Raw genomic sequence first — 16,313 nt, forward strand, 5'->3', positions numbered from 1 at the left:
CTTGATGATAATGATGATATTGGATTTATATCCTGCCCTATGCTCTGCATCTCAGAGCGGTCACAATCTCCTTTACCTTACTCCCCCGCCCCACAACAGACACTCTGTGAGGTGGGTGGGGCTGAGAGAGCTCTTATAGCAGCTGCCCTTTCAAGGACAACTCTTGCAAGAGCTATGGCTGACCCAAAGTCATTCCAGCAGGTGCAAGTGGAGGAATGGGGAATCAAACCTGGTTCTTCCAGATAGGAGTCCATACACTTAACCACTACACCAAACTGACTCTCAAACATCTAATGTTTATTCTTTGTGACTCTTACGTTAAGCAAGTTTGGCCACCCCTGCTATAGCATTTGAACTGCCACAAATCTTCTCCAATACCAGCCGGGGATCGAACTAGTCAAAACACTGGAAGATCCATTGTTTATTTATCTGCTTACTTCACTCATGTTATAACCCTACTTTTCTCCCCACTGGGGACCCACAGTGGCTGACATCTTCTACTCTATTTTATCCTCACAACAACCCTGTGAGGTCGGTTAGGCCAAGAGTCTGTGATTGGCCCAAGATCTCCCAGCGAACTTCCATGCTCACGACCTGAGTTCGATCCCGGCGGAAGTTGGGTTCAGGTTCAACCGGCTCGAGGTAGACTCAGATTTCCATCCTTCCGAGGTCGGTAAAATGAGTACCCAGCTTGCCGGAGGTGGGGGGTGGGAAGTGTAGATGATTGGGGAAGGCAAGGGCAAACCGCTCTGTTAAAAGTCTGCTGTGAAAACATTGTGAAAACAAAGTCACCCCAGAGTTGGAAACGACTGGTGCTTGGCAAAGGGGACTACCTTTCCTTTTACCTTACAGAACTACCAGCACCGTGGCGCAGAGTGGTAAGCTGCAGTACTGCAGTCCAAGCTCTCTGCTCGTAATTGTAGAGTCTTGGAAATCTGAAAGTGGCGGACCAGAGCAAACCGATTCTCTCCTATAATCGACAACATGGGAAACAGATTCAGACTAGAGATTGGCACAGAGTGGTAAAGCTGCAATACCGCAGTCCGAGCTCTCTCCTCACGACCTGAATTCGATCCCAGTGGAAGCTGGGTTCAGGTGGCTGGCTCAAGGTTGACTCAGCCTTCCATCCTCCCGAGGTCGGTAAAACGAGTCCCCAGCTTGCTGGGGGGGGAAAGCGGAGATGACTGGGGAAGGCAATGGCAAACCACCCCGTAACAAAGTCTGCCGTGAAAACATCGTTACCCCAGAGTTGGAAACGACTGGTGCTTGAACAGGGGGCTACCTTCACCTTTTACCTTCTAGATTACTAGTCTGACCCTCTTCACTACACCGCGTCGGCTCTCTCAGTTCGATCTCCAGCGCATGTTTTCCTTCGGAAATCATGACTCTTTCAGCAGCTCGTCTGGTTTGACCCTGTGGATAACGGCGGCTGGGGAATAAGAGGAGCCAGAACGACTCGGGAGCACAACAGACCGATGCATGGAATCAAAACACGGCACGACCCAAGAGAGAGGTCCAAGAACGGGGGAATGCAGGGGACTGGGGAAGAGGGCAGGGAAGGACCTGCAAACAGTCAACAGCCAGCTCCGCGGAGAGTTGGGGAGGACGTGAAGTCAACTATTTCCCTTTGTAGGAACTGCTTGCATCCTTGCCCTTTGACCTCAGCTGGGGGGCGGAGGAGGAGGGAGAAGGGGAAACCGGTGCAAGAGATTAGTGGCCTCGGAGGTCTGGCCTCCACATCACGCTATGGCTCTCCACTCCAGGATTGGTGGAGGGGGGGACCCGCACCTTCGCCTGATCTACCTCTCCCAGCTCTTTGCCCGGATACTTCAGATTCCAGGACAAAAACACTGCTGACGGGGACAGAGAGAGAGAGAGAGAGAGAGAAAGCAAGAGAACAAAAAGAGCATCAACAGGCTAATGCCCACTAGAATTAAGATTAACAAGCGTCATGCGGCAAGAGGGCCTGGCAGTGCCCAGAGCGACTCCTGGCAGTGCCAGGCACTCATTGCTAATAACACAGATTCCATTGTGGCTTGCCAGATGAGATACCAACCGCTCCCCACCCTGGGCGCTTAAACAGAAGCGAGATTTTGCCTCGGAGGGAAAGCACTAAGTTGCGCAAAAGTTTGGCGACGTGGAGTCACGCCACAAATTTGGCCAGCTTATTAATGACATCCGTATGAGTGTCCAAGGGAGCGGCGCAATTGTGGGAATCACAGCCACGATTTCTGATGCTTCACGCTTCTTTGTAAACAAGTTTGGTGTAGTGGTTAAGTGTGCGGACTCTTATCTGGGGGAACCAGGTTTGATTCCCCCCTCCTCCACTTGCACCTGCTAGCATGGCCTTGGGTCAGCCATAGCTCTCGCAAAGGTTGTCCTTGAAAGGGCAGACTCTTATCTGGGGGAACCGGGTTTGATTCCCCACTCCTCCACTTGCAGCTGCTGGAATGGCCTTGGGTCAGCCATAGCTCTCGCAAAGGTTGTCCTTGAAAGGGCAGACTCTTATCTGGGGGAACCGGGTTTGATTCCCCACTCCTCCACTTGCAGCTGCTGGAATGGCCTTGGGTCAGCCATAGCTCTCGCAAAGGTTGTCCTTGAAAGGGCAGACTCTTATCTGGGGGAACCGGGTTTGATTCCCCACTCCTCCACTTGCAGCTGCTGGAATGGCCTTGGGTCAGCCATAGCTCTCGCAAAGGTTGTCCTTGAAAGGGGCAGCTTCTAGGAGAGCTCTCTCAGCCCCACCCACCTAGGAGATTGTCAGCCACTCTGAGACTCTGATTCAGAGAGAAAGGTGGGGTATAAATCTGCAATTCGTCTACACACTGCTTAAGAGAAGGGTGGCATCCATTACGATCAACTTATCGTAGCCTCCAAATCAAACTACGCGAATTCCTGATATAAAGGGTGTTTCAGGGCGTAGCCCTTCCTCAGGTAAGTCTTATTCCACCGAAGGGTAATTCTCTGTAACAATTCTAACACACTCATATAATGTTTATATTCATAAGTTGCAATATAAATTTCCTCTCGGGATCCTGATTAATAACCTTTCTTAGCCACACAGCTCAGCATATTTCAAATTACCTGTACCATCCAGTCATTTTGATTGGACTGCATTACTAATAGTTTGTTCTATATATTTTTTGGACTTTGTACATTACAAAGTAAGAACATAAGAACATAAGAGAAGCCATGTTGGATCAGGCCAGTGGCCCATTCAGTTCTACACTCTCTGTCACACAGTGGCCAAAAAACCCCAAGTGCCATCAGGAGGTCCACCAGTGGGGCCAGGGCACTAGAAGCCCTCCCACTGTGCCCCCCTAAGCACCAAGAATACAGAGCATCACTGTCCCAGACAGAGAGCTCTAATGATAAGCTGTGGCTAATAGCCACCTCAGCTCCATATGCTTATCCAATCCCCTCTTGAAGCTGTCTGTGCTTGTATCTGCCATCACCTCCTGTGGCGGTGAATTATTATTAGATATTATTAGATTAGTATTATTAGATATTTGCATAATTTGATTACAGAGTTATAGTGTTGTTTGTACAGTTTTTTATTGTTTTATTTGGATTATCCATTACTGTGTTGATCCATTAGGAAGGAAAGGTCCCCTGTGCAAGCACCAGTCGTTTCCGACTCTGGGCTTTCACATTTTCACGGCAGACCTTCTACGGGGTGGTTTGCCATTGCCTTCCCCAGGTCATTTATGCTTCCCACCCCAGCAAGCTGAGTACTCATTTTACCGACCTCGGAAGGCTGAGTCAACCTCGAGCCGGCTACCTGAAAACTCAGCTTCCACCGGGGATCGAACTCAGATCGTGTGTGCAGAGCTTAGGACCGCAGTCCTGCAGTTTTAACGCTCTGCTTACAACCTAGCAAAATGGCTGCCAGTAGTTTTGAGTCCGCAGGATATGGCGGGGCACATGTACTTGTCGTGTCAGTGTTCCTTTACAACACCCTTGCAAGGGAGGCACCGCGGTGGGGAAAAGCGAGGCCAAGTCACAGCTGGCTTATGGAGACCCCGTGGCTTGCCACTGCCTGCTTCTGTGTCCAGACCCTGGACTTCCTTGGTGATCTCTCATCCAAGGACTAACCGAGGCTGACTCTACTTAGCTTCTGAGAGCTGATGAAATCAGGCAAGCCCAGGCCATCCAAGTCAGGGAAAAGGCAGAAATACCAGCGGTTAATCTTTTGTCACAAAATGACACCAACAAACAGTATCAGCTGGACCTATGCCTGTTGCATAGCTGCCAAGAACCACAGAATCCTGCTTCTAGGAAACGAGGTACCAAATCTATAAAAGAACCACTTGATTGTCCCTTTAATGGGTGACCCCACCTAGGATAACATCTCCCAATCGCACCTGGATGCTTACGTGCTTCCCTCGTGGTCTCCCACTCAAATACTGACCAGGGCTGATCTTTCTTAAGAACATAAGAGAAGCCATGTTGGATCAGGCCAATGGCCCATCCAGTCCAACACTCTGAGTCACATAAGAGAAGCCATGTTGAATCAGGCCAATGGCCCCTCCAGTCCAACACTCTGAGTCACATAAGAGAAGCCATGTTGGATCAGGCCAATGGCCCATCCAGTCCAACATTCTGAGTCACATAAGAACATAAGAGAAGCCATGTTGGATCAGGCCAGTGGCCCATCCAGTCCAACACTCTGTGTCACATAAGAGAAGCCATGTTGGATCAGGCCAATGGCCCATCCAGTCCAACATTCTGAGTCACATAAGAACATAAGAGAAGCCATGTTGGATCAGGCCAATGGCCCATCCAGTCCAACACTCTGTGTCACATAAGAGAAGCCATGTTGGATCAGGCCAATGGCCCCTCCAGTCCAACATTCTGAGTCACATAAGAACATAAGAGAAGCCATGTTGGATCAAGCCAGTGGCCCATCCAGTCCAACACTGAGTCACATAAGAGAAGCCATGTTGGATCAGGCCAATGGCCCCTCCAGTCCAACACTCTGAGTCACATAAGAGAAGCCATGTTGGATCAGGCCAATGGCCCCTCCAGTCCAACACTCTGAGTCACATAAGAGAAGCCATGTTGGTTGGATCAGGCCAATGGCCCATCCAGTCCAACACTCTGTGTCACATAAGAGCATAAGAGAAGCCATTTTGGATCAGTCCAATGGCCCATCCAGTCCAACATTCTGAGTCACATAAGGACATAAGAGAAGCCATGTTGGATCAGGCCAGTGGCCCATCCAGTCCAACATTCTGAGTCACATAAGAGAAGCCATGTTGGATCAGGCCAATGGCCCATCCAGTCCAACATTCTGAGTCACATAAGAACATAAGAGAAGCCATGTTGGATCAGGCCAGTGGCCCTTTCAGTCCAACATTCTGTGTCATATAAGAGAAGCCATGTTGGATCAGGCCAATGGCCCCTCCAGTCCAACACTCTGTGTCACATAAGAACATAAAAGGAGCCATGTTGGAACAGGCCAATGGCCCATCCAGTCCAACACTCTGTGTCACATAAGAACATAAGAGAAGCCATGTTGGATCAGGCCAAATGGCCCCTCCAGTCCAACACTCTGTGTCACATAAGGACATAAGAGAAGCCATGTTGGAACAGGCCAATGGCCCATCCAGTCCAACACTCTGTGTCACATAAGAACATAAAAGGAGCCATGTTGGAACAGGCCAATGGCCCATCCAGTCCAACACTCTGTGTCACATAAGAACATAAAAGGAGCCATGTTGGATCAGGCCAAATGGCCCCTCCAGTCCAACACTCTGTGTCACATAAGGACATAAGAGAAGCCATGTTGGATCAGGTCAATGGCCCATCCAGTCCAACATTCTGAGTCACATAAGAGCATAAGAGAAGCCATGTTGGATCAGGCCAATGGCCCATCCAGTCCAACACTCTGAGTCACATAAGAGCATAAGAGAAGGCATGTTGGATCAGGCCAATGGACCATCCGGTCCAACACTCTGTGTCACACAGTGGCCAAAAAATCCAGGGCCATCAGGAGGTCCACCGGTGGGGCTAGGACACTAGAAGCCCTCCCACTGTTGCCCCCCCAAGCACCAAGAATTCAGAGCATCACTTGCCCCAGACAGAGAGTTCCATCAATACCCTGCAGCTAATAACCACTGATGGACCTCTGCTCCAGATGTTGATCCAGTCCCCTCTTGAAGCTGTCTATGCTTGTGGAAATCTTACAAGATCGGGTTAGTCTGGGCCACCCAGGCCAGCAAAGCCTTAGCTTCCTGAAACTGGAACCAGGACTTCCTACCTCACTTGTTGCTACTCTCTTAGCATCTGATCTACATTTATGAACTTACGAAGCTGCCTAATACTGAATCAGACCCTCGGCCCATCAAAGTCAGTATTGTCTATTCAGACTGGCAGCGGCTCTCCAGGGACTTAAGCTGAGTTCCTTCATGCCTATTTGCCTTTATTGCTATTTATGCAGGACTTGTCTAGCAGACAACAAGGGGGAAGACTCCTGTGAAAAACAGGCACCGATTCTGAATGCTTTTCCACGCAGACAAGGCCAGATCATGGCCCCACTTGCCATAATAGGAAGGACCCCTCCGTAGCACTGCAGAGACGTTCACAGAGTTGCATTTGAACCACACAGAAGAAAGGCTCCAGGGTTAGTCGAGCGCTGGGATAGAGGAGGTTCAGAAAGCAGTAATTTTCTCCCTTTCTCACAATATAAGAATGTGTGGGTACTCCATGAACAGATAAAAGGAAGTACTAGTTCACCCAAAGAATAGCTAACACATGGAATTAGCTGCTGCAGGAAGTGGCAGCTACAAGCATAAGCAACTTTGAGAAGGGATTGGAGAAAGAAATGGTGCCGAGGTCCATCAGTTGCTATTAGCTGCAAGAGGGAACACTCTCTCTGGGGCAGTGATGCTCTGGATTCTTGGTGCTTGGGGGTGTGTGGCAAGAGCAGGAAGGCTTCTAGTATTCTGGCCCTGCTGGTGGACCTCCTGATGGCACCTGAGTTTTGGCCACTGTGTGGCATGGACTGGAGGGACCACTGGCCTGATTCAGCATAGCTTCTCTTATGTGCTTATATGTGGGGCGGTGATGGTGCTTGGAGGGCAATGGTGGGAGGGCTTCTGGAGTTCTGTCCCCACTGGTGGACCTCCTGATGGCACCTGGGTTTTTGCCATTATGCGACAACAGAGTGTTGGACTGGATGGGCCGCTGGCCTGATCCAACATGGCTTCTGTTACGTCCTTACGGTCCGTGTCTGAAAACCAGGGAAGCACTGAAACGAGGGGACACCTCACCCAACTGCAGACGTCTCACGGTCTGTCTGGTTTTGAATACACGTTGCAAAACAATCAACCAGCAAAGAAGCAAGCAGGTCTGCCTGGAAGCACAGAAAACCGAACTTGCCGGTCTAGAAGATCAAGTTGCCAGCCCTTGTGATTGATGGCCGAGCAGAGGAGGCCGGGGGTGAGGGAGACAGCAGGAAACAAACTGAGCCGCTGATAATACAGCTAATGAATGTGCTTTGGCACCACAAAGGGTTGGTCCTCAGTGTGGCATCCATGGGTGCCACAGTGCCCACAGGCAGCTTTTCTGGCACCTACTAAGAGTTTATAAGAAGTGGGTGGGGCCATGTATGGCTTTTGCTCAGCAAGCCTTCTGATTGGCTGTGCAGAGCCTTTAAAAGGCTGCGTGGGCAGCAGCTGCCACCCCAGGACAAGGATCTCCACTGTGCGACCAGTTAAATCATGGCAATAGTTTTGTGGATGGCTCCGCCTCCTGCGGTGGCCATTTTGTTGCTCCGCCCACCATGCCATGTCAGAATTCCGAAAGCGCAAAAAGGACCCTGACCTAGAATAATTTGTTTCCCCATTCCGTGGGATGGATTCCTAGCAGTGGAATAATCCTGTTCCCCATCTTGAGCGGTTGGGCAGAAAGAGGGTGAATGAACAAGAACAGAAGTCCCCAACGTTTTTGAGCCTGTGAGCACCTGTGGAATTCTGACATCGTGTGGTGGGTGCAGTCACAAAATGGCTGCCGCCCCTTACCTTCGGTCACATAGCAAAGATCTTTGTGGCAGCTGCAACAGGGCCATAGCCAGCGGGGGGGGGGGGGGGAATAGGTGCAGTGCCCCCTACGGAATCTGCAGCATCCCTACCCAATCTTCCCCTGAAAGGGAAGGTTAAGGAAGATTGGAGGGGTGGGGGCAGGACCGACCCTAGACCAAGGGTGGCCAAACTTGCTTAACGTAAGAGCCATATAAAATAAATGCCAGATGTTTGAGAGACGCAAGGCAGGGAAGGGAGATAGGTGGGAGGAGGGAGAGGTGGAAAGAAAGCAATTTTAACTTTAAATGCATTCTCCAAACTGCTGTCTTGGCTTGGAGAAGTAATTTAAAGAGATAAATACTTTCTCCAAGCTGGCTGATGGGGGGCTTCGAGAGCCACACAATGTGTGTGAAAGAGCCGCATGTGGCTCCTGAGCAGCAGTTTGGCCATCTCTGTCCTAGACTGTCTGGCACACTAGGCAAGCTAACTTCTGCCACCCTTCCCCCTGCACTGATAATGTCAACGAGCCACTTAGGGGGGGTGCCCAATTTGGCACCCCTCGAAGGCCGCCGCCCTAGGCAATCACCTAGTTTGCCTAGTGGCAGGGCTGGTCCTGAGTGGGTGTGCCCCCGCCCACTGGCTATGGCCCTGAGCTGCAGAGCAACATTTTTAGCCATTCGCACAGCCCATTGGAAACCTTCTGGGAGAAAAGCCACACCTGGTTCTGCCCAGTTTCTAAGAACACTTGGGGGAATGTCAAAAACGGCGTGGGTGGGCGCCAGGGTGCCCACGAGCATCACGTTGGTGACCACTGAAACAGAACAACCAAAAGGACCTCTTATGTCCCAAATGCCTGGTGATATAAACAAAATCTGCAAACTAGTGAGAAACCGCAGAGAGGATGCATTTTGGGGGACTATACCGCACGCACGCGGAGGCCAACGTTTTTAAAGTTCAAATCGTCCTTGTATTGGAAGGATGCAATCAGGGCTGTGGAAAGACAGTTCGTTAAAAAGCAGCAAATGGAGGCGACCTGTTGGCAGGAGCGGTAATATTGCAGTGTACGATAACGGAGAACGTAGCTGGGCCAAATAACTTGCGCTTGCATGCACTCCGACACCCACATCCGTCTACGCAGCCCCAGGGCAAAATGAAAGATTCCAGCAACGCCATGCCTCAAAGCTGTGAAAAGTTACCTTGCATGGAGGCACCCCAGTGTCATTGGGCAGGGAGTCTGAAGGGCGACCCTGAAGGTTATAGACTGGCGGTGTGGGCGCATGTTAAGTTCCCAAAGATTTCAGGCACCCCCTTGCCATCTCCAGATGATAACCACGCAACTGCCGACCTGAGTCCAGCAACCCTCAAAGACTCCAGGTTCTCCCCTCCCTGTCTTATTTTCTCTTCCTCATCCCAAACAGCTTCTGGGAGGGGGAGCAAACAGGGCTGGCCCTAAACCAAGGGTGGCCAAACTGTGGCTTGGGAGCCACATGTGGCTCTTTCACGCATATTGTGTGGCTCTTGAAGCCCCTACCGCCCTGTTGGCCGGCACGGAGAAGGCATTTCTCTCTTCAAACGACTTCACCAAGCCGAGCCAGCCAGCAGCTTGGAGAATGTAATTTAAAGTTGAAGTTGCTTTCTTTCTACCTCTTCCGCCCACTCCCTCCCCACCTATTTTCCTTCCTTCCTCCCTGTCACGCGGCAAACATCTGATGTTCATGTCTTGCGGCTCTCAAACATCTGACATTTATTCGTTGTGGCTCTTCCATTAAGCAAGTTTGGCCAAGCCTGCCTTAGACTGTATGCCGGATTAAACCCTACGGAGGCCCCTAGGCAGACAAAATCTTGGAGGCCCCCTTGCAAATTATCTCAGAGTCTGAGTGTCCACCCCACTGCCCGGTGGCCCCTGCAGCAGCCTGCAGGCACCTTCTCAAAAGCCCCTTTGACAAAGCTGCGAGGGAGAGGCAGAGAGAGGCAAACTTGGCAACGATGCTAGGCTAGCAGCAGCCACACCAGCAAAGAGTGGCTCGGTTGCTGGCTGCATGTTCAGGCTTCGAGGGCTGCAAGCAGGGGAGATTGGGGGGGGGGGGAGCCAACCTGGCGCCCCGAGAGGCATGGGGGCCCATGGGCCAGTGCCTACTTGTTAATCCAGCCCTGCTGGCAGCCTAGGCAAAGCTAATTTCTGGCGCCCCTCCTGCACTGAGTCATATGGGGAGGTGCACAATTTGGTGCCCCCAGAAGGTTGGCGCCCTAGGCAATTGCCTAATTACCTAGCGGCAGGGCCAGCCCTGGGAGCAAGAGAAGGGAACTTTCCCCCCACCCACAAAACCCGCAGTGGATTCTACACATCTTCTTGGGTGTTTGTGTGTGTGTGTGTGTGAAGGGAAACCTGGGTTCGAATCCCTCCCCCCCCCCCCCGCCATGAAACTCGCAAGGGGCCGGTTCTGCCTGGCAGCCTACCTCATAGGGCTGTTGTGAAACTAAAAAGCGGGAGGAACTGTCCAAACTTCTTTTGAAGGCGAAAAGTGTCTGAAATAAATACCAAGTATATAAATAGAAAAGGGGTTTTTTTTTGGGGGGGGGGGTGGCTTTCTCTTCTCAGAGGGGACCTCCTGGTTTACTAATTCAAGCCTCCAGCATGGCTTGAGGGGAGAGAGAAAAGGCAAACCTCGCTTCTGTTCCCCCTCCTTCTCCAATGGAACCGCCCAATACCTGGGGGAAGAATAGACCAGACCCCACCATTACACTTCAACGGGGGGGGAACCCTTCTCGCACTCACCCTGACAGGCTCCGTCTCCTGCGCCTGCCGCCCTCCAGCCGGCCCCCCTCGTAACCGGCTTCCGCCAGGGATCGAACGCTCGCAGGCGCCACATGACAGGCGCGAACCAATGGCGCGAGGGCGGAGTCGGTGGGGACGGGGTGGTCCGTTGCAACGTCATTGGAGGCTGCGTTGCTGTGGTAACAGCGTCCTGGGCTCCCGCTTCCGCCTTTCTCAGGCCGGCCTTAAAGGGCCCGCGCGCTCTGGAATGCAACAAGGGGCGAGGAGGAGCAGTTTGAGCCGGATCGGCTCTGGCGCGGCTGTGCGCCCTCCGCGGTGTATAGATTTTCCCTGGATTAGCGCGGTTTTTAAGACGGAAGCATGCATGGTGGACTGTCATAAGACATATAGATTTGCTCTATGCAAAAAGTCACAAGATTGCAATTAGGGCTGCCAATCCCCAGGTGGGGGCAGGGGATCCCCCGTTTTGGAGGCCCTTCCCCCCCGCTTCAGGGTCATCAGAAAGCGGAGAGGGGAGGGAAATGTCTGCTGGGCACTCCGTTATTCCCTATGGAGAGTCTGCAACCCTAGCCTTTTCTGCTTGGAAGGAAACCCCACTGAAGGCACGAAACTAGTTGAGGAGGAAGTCCCCAACCGTTGCCTGTTGCTTCCACCTCAGCAGCTTGAGTTTGAGATGCATTTATTGCCAGCGCTCTTGTGCAAGAGAAGAAAGGGGAAGAGTGCATTCCTCGAGCTGCAAGCCTCTTTGAATGGATTTTTAAACCTAAGAATAAGAAATATGCTTTTAAGTCCGGTGCTGTATGCATGCTGGGCTTACCAGCCTCCAGGTGGGGGATGGAGATCTCCTGTTATGACAGCTGACCTCCAAGCACAGAGATCAGTTCCCCCGGAGAAGGCGGCTGCTTTGAAAACCGGACTGTGTAGCATTCGGGCGTTCCATTGAAGACCCTCCCTTTCCCAAACCACACCCTCCTCAGGCTGTGTCCCCATTCTCCAGGTATTTCTCAACCTGACTTAACCCTAATGCATATGCCACCCAAGACAGGTGTTTGCATCTTATATTACATGTGTGTCCTTGGGTTGTTGCCAGCCTCCAAGTTGGGCCTGATAATCTCCCAGCAGGGGTGGCTTAAATGCAGCTCTGGAGCCACGTGTGGCTCTTTCACACATATTGTGTGGCTCTTTACGCCCCCATTACCCCTACAGCGGTCTTGGAGAAGGCATTTCTCTCTTTAAATCACTTATCCCAGCCGAGCCAGCTGGCGGCTTGAAGAATGAATTTAAAATTAAAGTTGCTTTCTTTCCACCTCCCTCCCCATCTCCTTCCTTCCTTCCTTCCTTCCTTCCTTCCTTCCTTCCTTCCTTCCTTCCTTCCTTCCTTCCTTCCTTCCTTCCTCTCTCTGTCTTGTGGCTCCCAAATATCTGACATGTTAAGCAAATTTGGCCACCCCTGATCTCTTAGCATTATTACACTCCAGATCATAGAGATCAGTTCCCCTCTAGAGAAAATGCCTGCTCTAGAGGGTAATTCTTTGGCATCACGTCCCTGCTGAGTCTGCCCTCCCTCCCCAGGTTTCACCCCCAAATCTCAAGGAATTTCCCTACCCAGCATTGGCAGCCCAAGTGCATATTCCTATTTTACAGATGGCAAAACTGAGGATGGGAGATGTTAACAACCTGTGGTTGAACTGGAGTTTCACCATCGGTTACAAGCATAGCCAGCTTCAAGAGGGGATTGAATAAACATCTGGAGCAGAGGTCCATCAGTGGCTAATAGCCACAGGGTATTGTTGAAACTCTCTGTCTGGGGCAAGTGATGCTCTGTATTCTTGGTGCTTGTGGGGGCACAGTGGGAGGGCTTCTAGCGTCCTGGTCCCACTGGTGGACCTCCTGGTGGTACCTGGCTTTCTTTGGCCACTGTGTGACACACAGAGACCACTTTCGCACTAGACCTTTAATCCTGGTTTAGTCCTGTCCTCTAACTAACATTCTACGCTAGAATCAGAGAAACCAACTCTATGGCTCTATGATTCTTTGATTTTAGAGTAGAATGTCAGCTTGGGGACAGGGCTAAACCAGGATTAAAAGTCTAGTGCGAAATTGGAGAGAGTGTTGGACCGGATGGGCCATTGGCCTGATCCAACATGGCTTTGGTGTAGTGGTTAAGTGTGCAGACTCTTATTTGCGAGAACCGGGTTTGATTCCCCACTCCTCCACTTGCATCTGCTGGAATGGCCTTGGGTCAGCCGCAGCTGTGGCAAAGCTTGTCCTTGAAAGGGCAGCTGCTGTGAGAGCCCTCTCAGCCCCACCCGCTTCACAGGGTGTCTGTTGTTGGGAAGGAAGGTAAAGGAGATTGTGGGCCACTCTGAGACTCTGTTCTTGAAAGGACAGCTTCTGGGAGAGCTCTCTCAGTTGCACCTACCTCACAGGGTGTCTGCTGTGGGGGAGGAAGGTAAAGGAGATTGTGGGCCACTCTGAGACTCTATCCTTGAAAGGGCAGCTGGTGTGAGAGCCTTCTCAGTTCCACCCACCTCACAGGGTGTCTGTTGTGGGGGAGGAAAGGGAAGGAGATTGTAGGCCCCTCTGAGATGCTGTCCTTGAAAGGACAGCTTCTGGGAGAGCTCTCTCAGTTGCACCTACCTCACAGGGTGTCTGCTGTGGGGGAGGAAGGTAAAGGAGATTGTGGGCCACTCTGAGACTCTGTCCTTGAAAGGGCAGCTGCTGTGAGAGCCCTCTCAGCCCCACTCACTTCACAGGGTGTCTGTTGTGGGGGAAGGAAGATAAAGGAGATTGTGAGCTGCTCTGAGACTCTGAAATTCGAAGTGGAGGGTGGAATATAAATCCAATATCATCTTCTTAAATCTGACTGTTTGCTGTCTGTTAGTTTTTCCAGACTTAAAGGGACACCCCCCACCCCAAAGAAGATGATCTCTGCAGGAAGCTGGTGGGTTGGCTTTATTGAGTGGTCCCAGAGAGCTACAGTGGGATCTGAAGCCCGTTCATGAGATGCCGGTGTTGGCAGTTGCTCTGGGACGTCCGGCACTTGTGCTTCCGGTGGTGAGGACGGTGCTTGTTCTTGTGGCGGGAATGGCGACGGTGGCGTCCTGAGAAAGGGGGAAAGAAGAAACAGACTTAGATCATATTTTCTCTTATGCCAGGCGCCTTTCTGGCTCTTAGGTGCAACATGAACGCAGTGGGTCTAGTGTTGCCAACCTCCACGCGGGGCCTGGAGATCTCCTGGAATTACAACTGAACTCCAGATGAGAGAGATCGGTTCCCTTGGAGAAAATGGCTACTTTGGAGTGTATTATCCCCTGGAGAGGTCCCTCACCTCTGAAGTCTCCACCCCCAAATCTCCAGGAATTTCCCATCCCAGAATTGGCAACCTTATATGGGTCAATTCTTGGGCATCTTAGTGAAGTCAGGTAATAACATGTTTAGGGACAGCCCGCTAGACTTCTAGAGAACTTTCTGGAGCGCTGAAAGATTTTTGCCACCATTCTAACAGGCACATGTGAATGGCCTCGTCTGAATAACTGACTGGCAGGGGTGGAATTCTAGCAGGAGCTCCTTTGCATATTAGGCCACACTCCCCTGATGCACCCAGTCCTCCATGAGCTTACAAAAAGAGCCCTGTAAGCTGTTGGAGGATTGGCTCCATCAGGGGTGTGTGGCCTAATATGCAAAGGAGCTCCTGCTAGAATTCCACCCCTGCTGACTGGTATGAATGCCCATGGATGGGTGAAGGAAGGGCAGCAAGGAAGTTGGAGGAGGGGGGGCTCACCTAGGGCACAAAAAACCCTGGCGCCAGCCCTGGGTGTGTGTGTGGGTGGTACAGGGAACTGAGTGTGGTGTTGGTATTGGGAGTAACTTGTTAATCCAGTATCTCTTCTCAATTTAGCAGAGTGCATCTTGGCTACGCACAGTAGAAGCCCTTTGTTCTCAGTGTGCTGGCAGAGTTACAACGTTACACAGAGCCACTTATCGTTTCAGGACTAATAATGGTCCTTTTTTTTTTCAGGAACTACATTGTAGATCAGGGGTGGCCAGACTGAGGCTCGGGAGCCACACGTGGCTCTTGAAGCCCCCGCCACCCTGTCGACTGGCTTGGAGAAGCCATTTGTTTCACTGAATCACTTCTCCAAGCTAAGCCAACTGGCAGCTTGGGAAATACATTTACAGTTAAAGTTGCTTTCTTCCCACCTCTCCCTCCCCCATCCACATGCCTCCCTTCCTGGCAGCTCTCAAACATCTGATGTTCATGGCTTTCAGCTCTCAAACAAACATCTAACATTTATTCTATGCGGCTCTTACGTTAAGCAAGTTTGGCCACCCCTATTCTAGATAGTAAAGCTTTAGAGACGGAGAAAGAGCTAATCTAAACTACCTTGATGGGTCTGGATCCAGAGGGGGGCCCTGTGTCCACTGTGCCAAAGAAGAGAGAAGCGTGCTCCTTCGTTGTGCACGAGTGAGAGAGAGAAGAAGGAGTGTGAGAGGGCAGAAGGGAGGGAAGGAAGTTGTTTCCCTGTGATTTAGCGGACTACATCAGAGGGATTGTGACAAGAGAGCAAACAGGAAGGGGAAAAACCCCCACAGTTTACCTGTCTATCTCAGTGACTTTAGAGTCCAGTGGCACCTTTAAGACGGTTACGCGTGTGAAAACATGCATGTGATGAGCTTGGGGTGGGAGGAACAATGGGCAAGAGGATCCAAATCCTAACTGCCCTGCTCCAATCACAGGCCCCCCAGCTGGTTTGAACGGCCCTATCAAACACTAGCGTGGAAACACAGTATTGTATACAGCTGGCCCTGCGGGGCCTGTTTACCGGTTATGTAGTGTAGCCATCTACCATGCTGTACTCGATAAAGAGCGTGTTATCACTACTGCCTTGAGTCCCCTTGGGGTGGCCAAGGGTAGTTCATGGGGTTTTTTGCCTACAACTCCCATCAGCCCTAGCCATTGGCCATGCTGGCTGGGGCTGATGGGAGTTGTAGGCAAAAAAAAACAGCTGGAGAGCTACCGTTGGCCACCCCTGCACTATATTAGAAAGACCAACGAAGTTTTATTCAAGGTGAGCTTTCATGTCAAGACTTCCTCTTCCAATAGCTGGGAAGCTTGAAAGAGGGAGAAGGATGCAGAGACAGATGTGGGAGCGGAAAACAGGGAATGAAGGCAACCCTGCCGGTGGGCAGATCATAGAATCATAGAGTTGACAGGAAACTCCAGGGTCATCTAGCACAATGCAGGAAGTTCACAAATACTTTCCTCATACAAACACGTCCTCAGTGACCTCTGCTCCATGCCCAGAAGAAGGCAGAAACCTCCTGGATCCCTTGTCAAACTGGTCTGGAGGGAAATTGCTGACTAACCCCAAAGTGTCAATTAGCATTTCCCTGGGCGGGTAAGAAAGGGCTGTGAAAACAAAGCCCTGATGCCACCCTTCCTGCCCTCCTTCTCATGAACAGCCTAATTCACAGAATCAACGTTGCTGTCAGATGGTCATCTAGCAAAC

At 51.2% G+C, this 16,313-nt stretch overlaps 1 protein-coding gene across 1 annotated transcript in view; it reads right to left on the reverse strand.

The window, feature by feature from the left end:
• Positions 1-10,923, reverse strand: part of LIPE (lipase E, hormone sensitive type) — a 57,246-nt gene extending 46,323 nt beyond the window's left edge. Inside the window, exon 1 of the mRNA XM_060258204.1 lies at positions 10,801-10,923. Coding sequence (XP_060114187.1) covers positions 10,801-10,894 — 94 coding nt within the window. The 5' untranslated portion in view covers positions 10,895-10,923. The remainder of the gene's footprint in view (positions 1-10,800) is intronic.
• Between the last annotated feature and the right edge of the window lie 5,390 nt (positions 10,924-16,313).

The sequence above is a fragment of the Heteronotia binoei genome, chromosome 17 (assembly GCF_032191835.1).
Source record: "Heteronotia binoei isolate CCM8104 ecotype False Entrance Well chromosome 17, APGP_CSIRO_Hbin_v1, whole genome shotgun sequence".
NCBI lineage: Eukaryota > Metazoa > Chordata > Lepidosauria > Squamata > Gekkonidae > Heteronotia > Heteronotia binoei.